General features: G+C 41.8%; 1 protein-coding gene across 2 annotated transcripts in view; it reads right to left on the reverse strand.

Moving 5' to 3' along the window:
- The window catches only part of CYGB (cytoglobin), a 62,698-nt gene extending 44,952 nt beyond the window's left edge, over positions 1 to 17,746 (reverse strand). For both annotated transcript variants that reach the window (XM_063120349.1, XM_063120348.1), the window contains exon 1: positions 17,267 to 17,746. In XM_063120349.1, coding sequence (XP_062976419.1) covers positions 17,267 to 17,409 — 143 coding nt within the window. In that variant the 5' untranslated portion in view covers positions 17,410 to 17,746. The remainder of the gene's footprint in view (positions 1 to 17,266) is intronic.
- Positions 17,747 to 18,164: the final 418 nt, after the last annotated feature.

Genomic DNA, 18,164 nt, shown 5'->3' on the forward strand with positions numbered 1-18,164 from the left:
ACGCTCTCATTTCAGGCCCAGGATGGCGAGCTACTTCCAGATGATGGCCATCAAAGCCTGATAAGTCTTCCCTCACGCCCAAGGCATGCTGGGAACTGTAGACACAAGCCTAGCTCCCTGAATAACATGTTAATCTTTGAACACATCTGAAGTATGGTGGGAGAGGGGGCCTTCTTAGTTGTAGCTCCCTGCTTAAGGATTTCTTTTTCCCAGGCAGGCTTGACTAGTGACTGCATTAATGGCTTTCCTGTGCCAAGTGATTTTTTAAAATTTTATTTTCCAAGGCCTTTTAACTTGATAGGATTTGTTATGTTGTGGTTTCCCCTTCTGTTATAACCAAACCACATTATTCCAAGACAGATGCAAGAATTACTGAATAAAGTTTATGATTTTTATGTTAAAGCCTGACTATGCCATTAGAAGAGTGAATGGAAGAATGACTGGCAGCTGAGGCTAGAATGGAATGGTGGACGGGGTGAGTGGCAGCTGCGGAAAGTCAGTTAGTGGGGGCTGAGTTAGGACTGAGATATAGTGATGCCAGTACTACACCACCCAGCATGCCTTTGGCAGCCCTCAGTTGCCCATGTCCTCAGCTCTTAGTGGATGACCACAACTCCAGCCAAGTCCTGCTGGAACTGCCTTAGCCCTCACTTCTCACCCACGAAGTGCTCCATCAGTGAGCCTGTACTGAAGGGCCAGGACTGGGCTGGGCACGTGCCCCCTTCGTCAAGCTTGTTTCTGGGCTTGTGCAGAGTGCTTCCCTTTCCTCCCTCCCACCCTCTTAAAGGTGAAGGCTTTGCGTGTGCTTCCCTCAGTTTCTAAGAAAACAGAGATATCAGGATGGGGGGCGGCTTTGAGCATGTCCAGAGTTCGGCCTCTCAAACACACACTGTCATATTTAGTTATGTTTTTAAAACCACACATGGCAGGTGGGAGGAGGCACCGCAAATGGATGCAGCATATTTATGTGGGCTGTTTCCTTTTATGTGGAATTGGGTTGACTTTCTTTCTTTCTTTCTTTCTTTCTTTCTTTCTTTCTTTCTTTCTTTCTTTCTTTCTTTATAAGCCACACACCAGCCTTAAAATCAATGGGCTTAGGTGCCCCTAGTTCTGAACTGGTTGTTCTTCCTAGTATTTAATTTAAATTTACCTGCCTGTAATTTAAACCTGATGCCTGGAATGTCCAGTCCTGGATAGGATGAACAGTTGTTTCCTCTCCGCTTTCAGATTATAAATGTTTCTTTAGGGCTGCTGTGTACAGTTCACATTACATTGGAATGGATCTAGAATCTGCCTCCTGTAGACGGAAGGGTTCCTTCCATCCACGGGAAGCTTCTTATCCATTGGAGGAATTCTGCTAGAAACATTGATGGGGTGGCATTCTTTGTCGATTCCTCCCTCTCCCTGCAGTCCTCTACACACACATTTTCTAAGCATGCCTCTGGGGTCAATGCAGCATGTTTTCCACAGGGTGGGTTAGCATGTTGTCTGAATGCAGCCAGGGTGGCTTGTTAAACACCCTGAACAACCCAACAACAAACTATGGGTTCTCAAGGTGATTTGTTCAAGAAAATAAGCCACGCTGCATGGTTAGCAAACCACCCTGGCTGTGAACATCCACATACTCTCCACCCCATTTCTGCTGACAGGAGTGTTCTGAGTGGAACTCTACTTAGGGAATGCTCCTGGTTGCAAACTAGAAGTTGGATGCATTCCTTTGCCTCTTATCTTTTGCCTCTGGAGGTCAGGCAAGCACCAACATTGTGTTGTTTTCAGTGCTTTCTGAAAACATCTTCACTTCAGGAAGATTTCCTTGACTGACCAGCCATGATTTTTATTGGTATTTTGTTTTGTTTTAAAACTTTAACATGGTGTTTTATTCTTTTTATCGTTTATTTTTCACTATTCTGGAATCTGTAGATGTGGAGCAGTGTACACATGTTGTAAATAAATAAATAAAACCTTTTAAAATGTTTTTTTTTAAAATTTACTTTAACATAATAGGAAACAATAGAATATAACCAGAATGAGAGAGTACCAAGATTTTTCACAATATACATCTATGCAGGGTTGGGCATCTTGATGGACTGCATCTCCCATGGTTCTTGGCCACCACAGCCAATGGTAAGGTATGATGGGAATTGCAGTCCAACAACATGTGGGGGGCCACAAGTTGCCCACCCCTGACTACAGCAACCAGGTAAATGCTATAATTATAGAAGATTATCAAAATATCTGTCCAATTTTAATGGCAGTTTTCAAGGTATTGCATCTCTCCAATCCAATCCCTGCTAAACTGGAGGTTTAAAATTACCGTCTCCCTTGTTCACAAAGGATATAAATGTAATCCAGATAAATATCTTTAACTAAGATGTTGGCACACATTCACATTCCTGACACATGTGACTCAGTATTCTCCTGGTTTGGGATCTTCTTTAACAAAATGGTGATAATTCATTGTTTATATGATACAGCCTTACTGGGGATCCATCTATCTATCTGTCTATCGGTTTAAATGTTGACACCCTAATATGAAGTGAAACTTTTTTAAAGTTTGGTTTTTTAAAGTTCTATTTGCTTCTAGAATTTCCACTCTTACATTCATCTCCTTAACCTTCTTTAGCCCCTACAAATCTCCATATGTTTCTGATGCTGTGCAGCTGCTGTTGCCTCTATCTTCTATCTGTGATAAAAATGAATCCAGACTGATCATTCCTTATTGGCTAAAGGAGCTTTGCAGTACAGCTCAAGAAGGCAACATCAGTCTAGAAGGCAAATCTGAGCCAGGGGTGGTTCAATATTCTTGTGGGTAGAATGGACTCTGAGTGCGAAGAAATGAGTTCAGATTCCCAGTCAGCCACAAAATATACTGGGGGGTGTATGCCAGCCTAACCTACATCACAGAGCACACACTTCTAATTACAAGAGAATTAGAGAATTGTAACTTCTAATTACAAGAGAATTACTCTCTATTTTTTGGTTCCTGTCCTTGGCCAATCAATGTGCTGTCTTTATTTGTTGCCTTTTAATGACATGTCATTCAAATGTTAGTGTGATTTGCTAGCATTGCTGCTTTTCAGGATCCCACTAGCTCCCCAAGGTCTCTGGAAGTCTTTATTATTATTATTATTTATTTATTTATTTATATAGCACCATCAATGTACATGGTGCTGTACAGAGTAAAACAGTAAATAGCAAGACCTGCCGCATAGGCTTACATTCTAATAATGTAATAATTACATTCTTTCTATATAAGGATTTGTGTGTGTGCGCGCACACACACTCATGATTCCTCATTCACAGTAGTTTGTGGGTGCATCATTCTCCAGGGCCTCTCCCATGTTTTGCAACCATTAGAGCAGATTTTTTTTTTTTTTGTAATAAGGAAAGTCTAGTATTTTTGTGAATGGCGCTATGAAAACCTTATGTATTTGCACAATTCCCCCATACCCCAGCACCACCTAGTGGTTGTGTAACGGAACATATAGAAAGGAAGAGAAAACCCCTGGGGGGGGGAAACACCTGTAAAGGAGCTAATCTTTATCCCACAAAGAATCTGGAAGCAGAAGCCTCAGTGAAGTGGTGGATTAAAAGCCTCAAGTAGAAAAGCCCTAGACATTAAATCTCTGAGTGGGTGGATTTTATCTCTAGCGCACATGTAGATAAATGCATGCAGTTGAAGACTAAGACATCCTGCGGTGCACAGCCTGCCATTTCACAAACTGCACCTACGGAGTATACTTTTAACTGCTGGGAACAGCTATATTTTCCTCATATATCTTTGCCAGAGGAACAATCAATCTCCTTCTTGGCTTTTATATCAATGAAGGAGAGACTACTACAGAATAATTGAATACAACTTCCAACTGAGTGTGAACAGCCTTTAAGACATGTAAGGATGACAGTGGTACTATCAGGGTAGGATTTCGAGGCTGAGGTCCCAGGCCCCATTCAGTAGAATGGGCAGGCAGGGCCCCCAACATAACATGAGTCAGTAGAGGCTGGTGCCTTGGATATCAGCGGGGTGGTGAATCCATGCAGAGTTTCATTCAGAACCAGCCAGAGCCCCTTGGATAATAATAATAATAATAATAATAATAATAATAATAATAATAATAATAATAATAATAATAATTTCTAACCTGCCTCTCCATTCTGATCGAGGCAGGGAGCAACAACAAGTACAAAATACGCAGAGTTCTGGCTGGTTCTGACTGAAACCTGAAGCAGATTCACTACCCCACTGATATCCGAGGCACCAGCCTCCACTAGCAGGGTTAACTGAGTAGATTTAAAAATAAGTGAAGTAATACAGATTGCCATTTAAAGGTGCTGAGTGTGCGGTGGAGCATAATACCATTGAGAGTCTAAAATTTCCTAAATGCACTACTGAATAGCGGAGTGGGTGAGGCTTGATGTTCCAAGTATATCCCTATTTTTATCTGAGAAATTGTTGGAACATATGACAGGGTTGTTGTGAGGATAAATAGGGAACATGTATGACACCCTGAGGTCCTTGAAGGAAGGGTAGGCTAAAAATCAGCTTTTTGAGAGCTGATGAAAGATACAAGAGATGCCAATAGAGAGGATGGGCTGCCAGACACCCCATATTTTGAGAAAACATCCCTGACTCCAAGGCATGAACAATTCATAGTGCGTAAATGTAGACAGGGCTTTGTAAAGGACATATAACATGGTGGAAGGAAGAAAGATTCCATATTTCCACACTGTCCTGAGCTTTTTATCATTTGGAATTGGCAACTGAAAAGGCTGTTTTCTTACTGAATTGCAGTTTAGGAAAGACCTTGACAATCTGATTTCCTCAGATTGTCAGATCTCTCCAAGATTCCTTTATAATTTTTTTTTATACAGCTACAATCAGTCATGAATTGAGAAGTGTACTAGATGCTTGTGAAATTTCAAAGGAACTAAATTATCAAATTGCGCATGTGAGGATCAGCACCAAATGTAAGCAGACATCCTGCCTGTAACTTAATATTTGTCAGTTCTATATGGGAAAGTGTACAAAAGCATGCCCTCTACATTGTTTGTCAATCCCAGGTCCCATCAGTTCATGATTGCGGGGCACCCTAACATGAAGGACTTTTACATTGGTCATTTGTAAATTAACATCCTTCGATATTCCCATTCTCCATAAACTTGTCTACGTCTTCATTATTTTTAACATCTGTGCCAGTTATATAATTGCATATCATACGCTCGGGTTTATCATGATGTAATCCTATTTCAATACAGCTGTATCCAAACCCCATACTGCTGGTTGTACAGTTTTATGTTAAACTTCAGGAAGAAGTAACCCCATCCTGAAAAACGGTGCAAGGGTATTGTACAACTATCTCTGTGGATTCCTTCATTGGCATTGGGCCACCAGTGCTGCCCCCACTCCCTTAAAATCCCTCAATATGCTATTTGGACTAGTTAAGGCCCACATGGGGATTGATAAGGTCCCCATGTGGTTTGTGGGTGCTGAATGCAGTAAATCAGAAATCCTGATCTCCGAAAAAAAATCTGCTTTCACTTTCACACTACTTCTATCGCAATCCTTGTTTGATCTGTTAGTTTTTTTAATGCTTTTTTAAGTTAAGTTTTGTATATAATAATATTCATCTTTCTATTTCCATATATGCTCGATAACAAACACCCTTTACAGTGTTTATCATAGCCATAACATTTGTTCTCACTACAGCCCCATGAATTTGATCATTATCCTCATTCTCAGGTGAGGGAACTGGGCCTGAGAAAGAGTGGCTTGAATAAGGTTACCCGTGGACACCACGGCTGATGTAGGATTTGAACCCAGCATTCAGCACAGCACTCCCTTCGCTGGGTCACACTGCTTCTCTTCTGATGATTTTTGGCACATTTAAATGCAGGTGATCCAGTGACACAGACAGTGAACCCTACCAAATTTGTAGTAGCTGAGCTGTTGAATTATTTACTGGTGAGAAAACGGCAACAGCAAGTGGAGTACAATGCTGACAGCCTCTCCACATGACCTAGTTCTCCAGGATGGGAGCGATGATCAATTATCCAGCTGTGAAATATACAGGCAGGAGCCAGCTGGGTGAGAGCTGCTATCACAGGTACTGTTAGGTTCAAACCACCACCCTCCTGCCTTGAAGGTGTACGCACATTTGCTAGAGTAGCTCCGAAGTGCTACCCAGGGAAGGGGTTGAGGAAGGCATCTGGAAGTATTTCCTGATCAAGATTCCGTTGTGCTCGTTCTCCCTTTATCCAACTCTCTCCCCCCACCCCACAAGTCTCCCTCGTTGGTCTGTTCTTGTCATATAGGAAGTGACGACTGCGCAGGGAGTGTGAAAGAAGCATTTATGCCACCCTCAGCTCCTTGGAAGAAGGGAAAGATATACTTACAGGTAATGAAGAAATAAGCGATGCACTTAATGAGCAGTGAGTAAATCCCATTGATTTCAACTGTATTTACATCCAAGTCATACTAAAATCCCATGCATGCTTCCCTTTGAGTAAACCCCATTGAACAGAGAGACTTACTTCTGAGTAAGCAGAAATAGGACCTCAGAAGTAAGCATAGGGTTGCAGAGCACATCTTTCCAGTGTGCTGTTTTAGACTTTTAAAAAAAAGTTTCTGAGTGGCCACACTATTAAAAGTCAGTTCTATATGTGTTTACTCAGAAGTAAGTCTCTCTCTGTTCAGTGGGGTTTACTGAAAGGGAAGCATGCGTGGGATTTTAGTATGACTTGGATGTAAATGCAGTTGAAATCAATGGGATTTTCTCTTGAGTAAGGGAACCAGTAGATCTGTAGTTTATGAACTTGAAGATGCACAGCTTCGCATTATCAAAGTAAAGGAAGGTCAATCCTTTGCACTTGTGGACTGCCAGGAAAATGGGTTAAAGGGGGGAATTTTTTTAAAAAAACATTAAAAATCAAGGGATAAACCAATATGATTTAAACTTGGCATGCTGAAAGCCCTCCTTAACTGCTATCACCATCCCAATTTTGAATTATTTATCTTTAAAACTTACGCAAATGGAAACATTTTGGTTACCTTGGAGCAAATGAGGGGACCTGACTACTTTTACAAAAGAAATTAAAATGATTGTTCATCTGCCCACCCTTTGAAACTAGCAAAACAAACCTTCGCTCCTCTTCCTCTGTAAACCTTTCCCAAGGGGCAGGGCTTGAGATTTCACCAGCATAGTAGATGTGAAAGTTCCCCAGCGCTCGACTTGGGAAACGTAGGGAAGCTGCAGATGAAAACTGGATAAAAAAAGTAGGTGTGATGGAGCCCTTCGTGTATGTGGTTTTTAGTGGTGTTGAAGAAACAGCAACTTGGGTGAACAATGGCTGTGAACCAGCACAAAGAAATGGGTGGAGGTGTGGAAGGTAGGGGAGTTTTATGGGTGAAACAGCAAAAACAAAACAAAACAGGTTGCTGCACCATTAGTTGATTTGGCAACCAAGAATAAAAGGTTGTGTATATCCAACTCTCATAAGTTTTCAGACAGCTCTTCAGTGCTAATAATGCCCATGGGGTCAAAACATACAATGCCACTGCTTGGCAGTGATCTTGCATATTTTGGAAAATATCAATAAACTTTCTTATATTTCTCTCTGCCCTGTGAAGATTACTGGCAGTGTAACATCTACAATGGGTTTTACTTGTACCCCGACATGTATTAGGCATACAAGCAATGAGAGAAAAGTTTATACACTTGTCAAAAAATGCCTCCATTTCGATTCCCTTGTATGTACCATGGAGGATAGTTAGACTGGCCACCCTTTAAAGAGAGAGAGTGCTAAGTTTGTTTCCATTTTACAAGTAAAAATGATACGGCTTTTGAAAGGATTTGTAAAAAATTCACTGTGGAAGTGGGGTGATTTATAATTAAGATATGGACAACAACTTGGTAAATGTTTAGTAGCTATGCAGGCTTTTCCACTGATGTTCCAAATGTTACACCTTAGTGTTCTCCCTCCATGTATATAATTTGTTCTATGTTTCCACTGGCCCAAAGACATTATTATAACTTGTAATTTCAGATTATTACTCATCTAAAGGTGCAATCCTATGCATGTTTAGACAGAAAAAAAGGTCTACAACTCCCACCACCATGTTTTTTTCAGCCTAAACATGCATAAGATTGTGCTCTTGGTTGTAATGTAAAATTACTATAATCTCTTGTAATGAAATGTTTTAAATTTATATAGAAGAATGATGATGCCATTATGAAGTCAAATCCTTTATGAAGACCTAGAAAATGGATTCTCTACATTTCTTAACAAAGATTATTACTGACATTATTCCCATGCATTTAAGCTGCTGAAGAGGATCAAGAGTCAAAACATGTTCAGTGAATATAGTGACTGTAGGTGTAATGCCCCAATTTAGTGCTTCTGGAGAGTTGGATCAGAAACCATGGGATGCTTATGTCCCTTCCAATTCCTTTCCACCCCACTGTTTCCCTTCTGCGAGTGGTGGGTTCCACTGGTTGCATTGTGCAAGCAGGCCCCACTGCTTACGCAAGGGGGATTTAGCACCAAATGGACAGAACTGTTCATATTCCTCATATTGAGGCAGTAGCTAAATCTTGTCGTTTTTTCCTGTATAATATTGCCAGGATTCGATCATTTTTGTCTGTCTCTTCTGCCAAGACGCTTGTTCATGCACTGGTTATTTCACGGTTGGACTACTGCAACCTTCTTCTCTCTGGCCTTCCTTCTTCTCACATCAGTCCGTTGGTTTCTGTTCACCACTCTGCCGCAAAGATCATCTTCTTGGCTCGCCGCTCTGACCATGTTACTCCGCTTCTGAAATCTCTTCATTGGCTTCCAATTCACTTCAGAATCCAATATAAACTTCTCCTGTTAACCTTCAAAGCTTTTCACGGTCTAGCTCCTTCCTATCTCTCCTCTCTCATCTCACACTATTGCCCCGCTCGTGCTCTTCGCTCCTCTGATGCCATGTTTCTCGCCTGCCCAAGGGCCTCTACTTCCCTTGCTCGGCTTCGTCCATTTTCTTCTGCTGCCCCTTACGCCTGGAACGCTCTTCCAGAACATTTGAGAACTACAAGTTCAATCGCAGCTTTTAAAGCTCAACTAAAAACTTTTCTTTTTCCTAAAGCTTTTAAAACTTGATGTTGTGCGGACTTTATACTGTTAGTTTTACCCTACCCTGTGCCTGCTTACCCTACCCTGTGCCTGTTGGCATTCTCTTCCCCTCCTTATTGTTTTACTATGATTTTATTAGATTGTAAGCCTATGCGGCAGGGCCTTGCTATTTACTGTTTTACTCTGTACAGCACCATGTACATTGATGGTGGTATATAAATAAATAATAATAATAATAATAATAATAATAATAATAATAATAATATCCACTCATTTCAGGTTGCCCCTGAAGCACTAAATTGCCGTTGCACAATAGGTGGGGACGTCTTGCACAGCGCAGTCAGCGGGGCAAAAGAGAATCGGCGGGAGGGTAACTGCCCTGTTGGATTCTGCCCTTTGTGACAAGCAGCCTGTGATGGACAAGAACATTCTCTGAGGCAGTCAAAGTGTCAATGATTACTTCATTAAGACTGAAATACAGTTAATTTCCCCTCCAGCAGGCTTGATAAAGGTATTAGGACCGCCTAAAGACTGAATGATTTATGTATAGTGCCTATGGTTATATTTGCCCAATACATTTTGCTGTCTGAAGCAGTGCCCAGAGGCTGCCACACCTGCTACGGTTTACAGTTTAGAAAGACTTGCATGCACTATTCACAGATTAATTCCTTCCTTCATCTATTCTTGCACACTCCCGTTCCCCTGATCTTTTGCAGTTACAATGTGGCAAATATACATGTACACCCTGACATTATGTATAGCTCATCCCATGTCAACCAGTGTTAGACAAGCTTGAGTTGTGAACACTTAGGCCAGAGCTTTCCAAACTATGTGTCACGACATGTTAGTGTGTCAGCTGCAATGTGTAGGTGTGTCACGCGAATGTATTACAATTTATGTATGTGTCCATATCTCTTATAAGGGGTTAGTTTAACCTCTGGTTTGCAAGTAAAACTGAATTACTGTGTCACGAAATGATGCATGTCTAAAAAGTGTGTCACCAACATGAAAAGTTTGGAAAGCTCTGACTTAGGCCTTAGCTAGACCTAAGGTTTATTCCGGGATCGTCCCAGGGTCATCCCTGTTCATGTAAATGACACACAGGATATCCTGGGAGCAGGCAGGGACGACCCCGGGACAATCCTGGGATAAACCTTAGGTCTAGCTAAGGCCTCAGACTGTTTTCTGTTCTGGAACTATGTGGAATGAATTCACAAGTTGCACACAACTGCCTCAAGAAAGTCATCTTATGGTTGATTAAAATGGTTGAACTCAGCCACGAGACCCACATATCATCTATTTCCTTGGAATTTTGTTCCTTGAAGTTTGGTATTAGTGTTTGGAATTGGGTTGTCAGCCTCTCAAAGCTGAGGAGAAATATCCATTTTAATAGGATTTATTGTGCCCTTTCTATAGCGTTTTTCAGTGTCAAAACTACATTAAAAGCCTTACCTTATTTTCTTCCCACAACAACCCTTTGAGGTAAGTTTAGCTGGGAAGTAGTGGTTTGACTAGAATGTTGTAGCTGAGCAGGGATTTGAACTGAAGACTTATATGTATATAAGTATGTCACTGACTTTGAGGTAGGCTTCAATATAGAAAGTGATCACTTACCTCTAACCACGATACTAGCATGCCCAGCACATAACAACAACTGCCAGAAAATTCAATCTATCTCTAATGCAAATTTACGTGTAACTTCTGTCAAGAACTGAAGATCAAAACATTTACCTTCTCATTCATCTGTCCGCTTTAGCGCACCTATTGCTGCCACAACATCCTATTGATTTCTGGCTAGGACAGGTTCAGCTTTACCATTAGTTAGAATGAGAGGGCCACCTCAGGCCACTGATTTTGGGCGTCATAAAGGGCAGCAAATTGTTCTTATTGTTATTGTATTGTGCTGCTAAGGAAGGAAAGAGGGGCTTGTGCGATTTTCTGCCTCAGATGCCAAAATTACTTGGATGCTATGCACCTAGGCATGGGGTGGTGGGCACCATTTGCTTCTCTAACTCAGGGAACAAAATGTCTTGGGCCAGATCTGAGTTTCCCTGTCAGCACAATAACCCAGAAATAGTATTGCTAGGAATTAATTTTGTGGGAGACAAGAGGGAGGAATGAATTCAAAAGCCCCCTAATCTGTCTATGAGAAATATAAACTAAGTGCAGCTGACTTATTTTCTTCCTTCCTTCCCTTTTCCCCTCTAAGTAATATTTAGATCTGGTAAGCAATGTCACAAACATCATTTGATGATCACTTCACCATTTTCAGGATGCTGGGGAACCCTACTTTGAAATTTATTTTGGCACTACTTGAGCACTGTAAGAGGTAGGCTGCGATGTTTTTGCCTACCAGCTCCATTGCTCATTCTTGAGTTATTCTGCCATGTTTTAATCTCATATTTTAACCTATATTAATTTTTGCTGTGGGGTTTTATTCTGGTTGTGCTTTTTATATTGTATTTTGTATGTGTGTTTTAAATTTGTCGGTTGTTTTTATGCTCTTGATGGTTTTAATTTTTGTGAACCGCCCAGAGAGCTTCGGCTGTTGGGCGGTATAAAAATGTAATAAATAAATAAATATTATTATTCTCCCCGCATCCTCAGCTGAGTATTGACATTGCAGTCATTTTGTACATGTATTGAATGAATTCACTGCCAATTCTTTATAAACTTATATTGTTATCTGTACAGACGCTGTAAATCTAATGGTCACTGTGGTGGCTTGGCAGACAAACCCAATCAGGTCAGGACGCCGCAATCATCTGCCAAGTTCAATTTCTGATGTAGATATTGTGGTGCAGCTGGGGTGGACAAACCTTCCTTCTGTCCTTTTCTATCCAGTTTACTTTCCTTTGGAGGAGGGGTGGCGCTGGAAATCTGGCAGCTGGATGGGCAAACATCTTGTGCGAACTAGGTTGAAAGGGGGAAGTCAAAGCTGAATGTGCACCTGAAGTTCATGGTTTTAATTTTTGTGAAGTGCCCAGACAGCATCAGCTATTGGGCAGTGTAGAAATGTAATAAATAAATAAAATGCAGCTCTCCATCAACCCTGCACTACTCTCAACGAGATGCTCATTCTGATGCACAAACAGATCAACAGGTCACATGCAATTAGAGCCAGATGCATCACAAACAAACAAAATGATATTTTTCTGAATCTATGACCACCACTTTGCAGAACAAACTGGGCACATGTGCAGATCCAACTTTGCTCTTTCCTTTTCAAATTATACATGTGCTCATGTTTCAAGGCAAGGCAGCAAAACAGAATGAAAATTATGACACCACCAGCAAGTTGGTACATATAAATGCTCAAACAGGATACACCTAGACAGAGGGGTCCTAGCTCTAACCATCAGAACACATTGTGTGGCGGTTCTGTCTTTTCTTCCTTAGAGGATTTTCTGCAGTAAGAAAAGTAGCAGAAGTGGTGGGAAAACACAGGGGCAGGGACTGCAAATGGATAACAATGATATCTGGGTCCTCTGTAAAATTCTGTAAATGAGGCAGGGCAGTCACACATTAAAAGCCTTATCTGGAAACACCTGTAAAACTATCAATACACATGCATCAGACCATTCTATAATGTGCATTACTTTGCATAAATGCTTATTCAAGCAGGGTGGGGTGGGGGGATTTAGAAAAGCAAGGATATTTGAGATACTCCATGGGCTTACACTAGCTAGCCGAGAGCACGGGCAAGCAGAAGGCTCTGTGTGAAAATAAAAGGACAGGTTTCACACTTCCCTAGTGTTTCCTGCACTATTCCTTCTCAAGAGCCTTAAACTGAATTAAATAACTACCTTGCGTAGGGCTGCTACTTTTACTCCCTCTCACGGCTCACTGCACATGGCAAACAAGTCTTCTGACTTCTTTACTATGAGCAGATGCCTCAGTCCTGCACTCCACCACAAACAACGTTTCTCATCGCCAAAGGCATCCTGTTTGTTTGTTTCAGTTTGCCATGCATAGAACTGTGTTAGATTCATCCTGTCATATTGAAAGATAAAACCGACCCATTGCTGCCATTTGCCACAACCTGCTTCTTTCTCCAAGGGAGTGAAAACCAGAATCTTTGAATTTGGAGTTGGAATCGCTGGGTCTCTGCACCACTTCACAAAGTTGCCACTGTTTGGCAGGACGGCTTTACGTATTTTCAACACAGGGAATGGCTGCCTAAGTTAAAAGGCTGGATGATGTGAGTTTCTGATATCATGGGATATCACTGTGTATAAGAAATGATGAATATTTAGTCCATTTTCCTGTTCTCTGGTTGTGTTTGATATTTCATAAAGAGGACTACCCTATGTTATATGTCAGCAGCCTGGGACCTTACACTGTAAGAGTTGTCTTTCTGTGTCTTTCTGACACAGTTGAGCAGTTTCCCATAATCAAAGGGCACTTTATGCATGGCTAAAAAGTAGCCAATTTTATTATTGTGTGTGCACATGCACAGGTGGGATCCCTTAGTGTGTCTCAAGATGACAATAAGGTGGTGAATGAGAACGCAATCACTTCACATTTTATCTGTGATCTGGTTACCATATAGTTGTATATTTGGCTACTAAATACACCTGCAGAGCTAGCTCTCCCTAAAACCTGGATTTTCAGTGCTAGGAAAAAAATACTCTGGAGTGGGGCATGGGAGTAATAGCCCCCTCCTCCTCATTATGCCCACTGTTCTGAGAAGAAGCAAAAATCCCAAGTTGTCCAGGGCAGGCTCTGAAGGGAGAATCTGTACATTTGTGGAGAAAGCTTTTATCCTTTACTTTGCTGATATACAGCTGTGCATAAAAATAGAGATCTGCTGTTCCCTGACAGTTTGGTGAAATGGGGGGGGTGCTCTTCGTAGAAGAACACCCCACCTCAATTTTGCCTCATTAGAGTAAACTGTCAGGGAACCAGCAGATCTCTATTTTTATAAACTGGAGATGCACAGCTGTGCATCAGCAAAGTAAAGGATAAAAGCTCCCTCCATAAATGGGCAGTTTTGGATATAAATTGGGGTGAATTAAAACAGAATTGGAGAAGTTAATTAACACAACCCTGCCCTCTGCCTGGCTTCCGGCAGCCAATCAGGGCTAGGCTCAACTTGGGAGCAAGGTCAAATGGTGGAAAGGCTCTGGTGACTTTGAAGAAAAAAGTCGGGGAAAGTTCCTGACTTTTTACCACACAACCCCCCCTGCGGTGGTTGTGAGTTGGCAGCTGCGTTGTATAATTGACCCAGCGCCGCTGCGGAGCTTAGAAAATGTATAGACAGCCCTTGGACTAACAGCTGGTCCTAAGTGGCTTGCACACGCAACTGGTTTGGTGGCAAGGAAATACTCAATGAGTATTGGTAACAAAGTTTCAGGAAAACCCAAGTCATTGTAGACAAGCCTATGCTACATAGTCCATTTTGCTCTAGGGGCTGGGTATGCCCAGGTGTTCTAAGATAGTTTGCATATACGTAAACTTTCTCAAGCTGTAAGCATTCATGTCTGTGGATTAGCAATGGAGGTAAAGAATTAACATATTTTATGCCTTAGTTCATTGTGTTGAGGGGAATTAGTAGTTTTACACTTCCCAGTTGAGAGAGACAAACGGAAAGCCCAACTGAAATCTGGAGATTCTTCAGAAGGAAATATCTTTCACTTTCCTGATCTCCCCGTCTCCCCTTCCTCATTCAAAATGGGGCTAATCATTAGAACCATGGAAAGGTTCTAATGGATCATTTATCCTAACTGGCTGCCCTAGAACAGCATGCACTAAGCCTGAAAGATCCAACCAGATTTCTGTCCGATTAGAAATGGGGCATATTGTGAGAATTTGGGAGAAATTCTTTTTCAAGAGCTCAAAAGGGCTATTTGAATGTGAACACTGATTCACAGGTGTGTTGGCTTATTTATTTATTTGATTTGTACCTCATCTTTCCACCAAAGAAAACAGCGCTCAAGGTGGTTTTGAAGTTGGAAGGATATTTTGGGATAAGTGTACCTAAACCTGGCTACGGTGGTGACTAGAATTTCAAACATTAGCAACACCATGGAGCTTTCAAAGCTAAAGGATCTTAATCAAGCGCTGTGGAACTATGAGGTTTTGGTAAGAGGGACAATCCTTTAAGGTAAAAATTTGCCTTAAAAATAAGGGGAACCTTGGGTTTCTAACCTATGCTCTCCAAATTCCTTAGGAACTGCAGATCTGTTAGAAACCCAAGTCTTGCCAGGTTTTTTCAAACAGGCCCTGCCTGCAGCTGTAGGTAGCAATTTGGGCTGCAGCCTTGCTTTTTCTCCCATTGGGTCAATTGGATTTACACAGTCAAGCTCTCTGTGAGCTTGCAGATCTGGAGAATTTTAGGGGAGGACCATTATAACAACACCTAATACAATTTTCCATGGAAAAACTGATGGGGAACTTTAGAGAAGGGGGAACCACCAGTACATATTTGTTTGTGTAGCTGTCACTCCAAAATCCTAAATTCTGCTGCCCCATTAGTCATGGGGCTAAAGTTAAGTCAGCTACTCCTGAATTTTGAAGAAACTCTTTTTGTTTGTCAAAACCTGGCTGAGTCCCTAAAATCCTTCCTTAAACAACTGCTACAAACTGACACAATATTTTAAGCAGCTCAAAATCCAGATGAGTTAGGGAGAATGAGTTTGATAAATGGGTGAGGGCATTGACTGTTTCTGGGTGTAGATTTACTTATTTCCTTGGGGACAAACTGCATATTATATAGCATTATATGGGAGATTTCTGATTGGATTTCCCAACATTTTTTAAAACTAAAAGGCAGCTGGGAGAGACCCCCATTTAACTGGGGTAGCAGCATTGGGAGAGGGTGCTAAACTTCCCCCCCTGTACCATTTCTCCACTCAACCCCCAACCAGCCTGTTTTGGCGCCACTGTAGAAGAAAAAAGATCGATACTGTTGTGTTTGGAATGGGAGTGTTCGATCAAAGTCTAAAGGGCTTTTCCTTTAATCAGCTCTGATAGCTTGTTGCTCTTGCCTCCCATCTTTGACTCTCATGTCAGGCCCATTCTTCTTCTCACCTGCATTGATCTTTTGATACCAGCAAGAAGAGGACATTTCTGGCATGTCCAAGAGAGTCCTCAGAAGTTTCAGAAGCACAAAACAAGGTCAGATACTGAAATAACACTCAGGGCCATACTCGTAGAGAGAAGGCCACAAGATACATAAGGAAGGGAACGTTATTTACAGGTAGCTTACAAGGAGCTTACACTGAGTCAAAACATTGGTCCATCTAGTCCAGTATTCTTGACACTGACTAGTAGTGGCTCTCAAGAGTTACAAGCATGATTCTTTCCTAGCCCTACCCGGAGATGCTGGGGATTGAACCAAGGACTTTCAGGCATGCAAAACATGTGCTCTGCCACTGAACTATGACCTCTCCCTTGAGGTAGGGGTCCCATTGAAGTACATAGAATTGCGATAGGTTAAGGATGCTTGCATGGCTTTAATGGTTAGGAATCCCACTCACTGATACGAACCCATGCCCGTTTTAAACTAAGGGTCTTCACTTCCTGCCTTTTTGTTCCGCCTGGTTGGCCACATATAAGCAGACTGGTTCTTTCACCTGCCTTTCTGATTGATTTCTGTGGCATTAGCCATTTCCCCGTGCCATTTCCAATACAGGTTAAGCCAACCTTGCATCCAGTGTTCATTTACCTGTCGGTGTTTGGCTCACTCCATTCCCCCCTTGGTTCGCAACCTTCATGCCAGCCCCAGGAGACAACTTCAGCATTATCTTTCATACTGACACTGCAACCCAGCTGATGAGCAGATGGTACCGACAAGCTTCAGCAGCCCTGTTTGGGATTTGTCTTGGCTCATAAGTTGTGTTATTTCACCCAGGAATCTGGTGTGTATATATAATTCTATTAGCAAAGAGCTAAGTCAGAACCGCTGAGCAGAATACCATGCAATGATCCCTTCTAAACCCCCACTTCATACACACGGGATTAGATGACCTTTCTGGCTGAAATATTGATTCTCATCAACTACAGTAACAGAGGTATTCCCCTTCTATTTCCTTCTCTCATATTTTGAAATCAAAATGCAGTGAAATCATTCCCAAGCAGAGCCAATACTGACACCCAACCCTCAATGTTACTTTTAATTTTTTTTTGGCTTCTTTTGTGCCATTTTAAATACCTGATCAGTATGGAGACCCCAACGTCCTCGCAGTTCGCGTACACTCTGCTCCATGTCTCCTGAATCACCTTTTTCTCTGCGTCTGACATCTCTTCGTTTCTTTCCCATCTCTCAATCTCCATTTCTCCTTGGACTTTCTCCATGAAAAACAGCCAGCAGAATCTTCCGGGGAAGCCAGGAGAGAAAGAGATTTGTGAGTCTCTCTCTCTCTTTCTCTCTCTCTCTCTCTGTGTGTGTGTGTGTGTGTGTGTGTGTGTGTGTGTGTGTGAAGCAAGAAGAGATAAGGTGTTCTGTTAGGTGGTGATGGTATGGCTGAAACTGTTCCTGCCTTGTTCTCTGTGTATGTGTGTCTGTCTATATAGACAGGCGGAGGTATGTACTAGAGATAATCAGAGAGATAAATTGTGTGTGATCAGATTTCAGATCTTCCAGTGCAGCCCATTGCTGTGGTTCACTTCAGCATGTGTGTGTGTATGACTCTGAAAGGAAACTGACAAAAAGTAAAATATTCAAAGGCATTGCAAGACCAGCCTCTTTACCAATGTGTGAACGTGAGCTCACTTTTCTCTCTCCTCCCCTCCTCCCTCCCTCCCCTCCTCCTCCTCTTTCTGTGTGTATATGAGAGAGAGAGAGAGAGAGAGAGAGAGAGAGAGAGAGAGAGAGAGAGAAATATTAAATAGAGGTGATCTTGAGTGTCGAAAGCTTCTGCTTTGAGTATTCTGTGCCTTGAGATTTCTCTTTTTTCACTGTTTGTAAATAGCTCAGAGAAAATGCAGCATCTGAAGAGAACAGTTAAACTTATCCCAACAGCTGGCTTAGCTGAGATTGAGCATTTTTATTGCGCCTTTCCCCCCCCCCCCCCCCACATCTCTCCTCGGTTAGGAAATTGTTTTTATCA

The sequence above is a fragment of the Elgaria multicarinata genome, chromosome 3 (assembly GCF_023053635.1).
Source record: "Elgaria multicarinata webbii isolate HBS135686 ecotype San Diego chromosome 3, rElgMul1.1.pri, whole genome shotgun sequence".
In the NCBI taxonomy this organism is placed as follows: domain Eukaryota; kingdom Metazoa; phylum Chordata; class Lepidosauria; order Squamata; family Anguidae; genus Elgaria; species Elgaria multicarinata.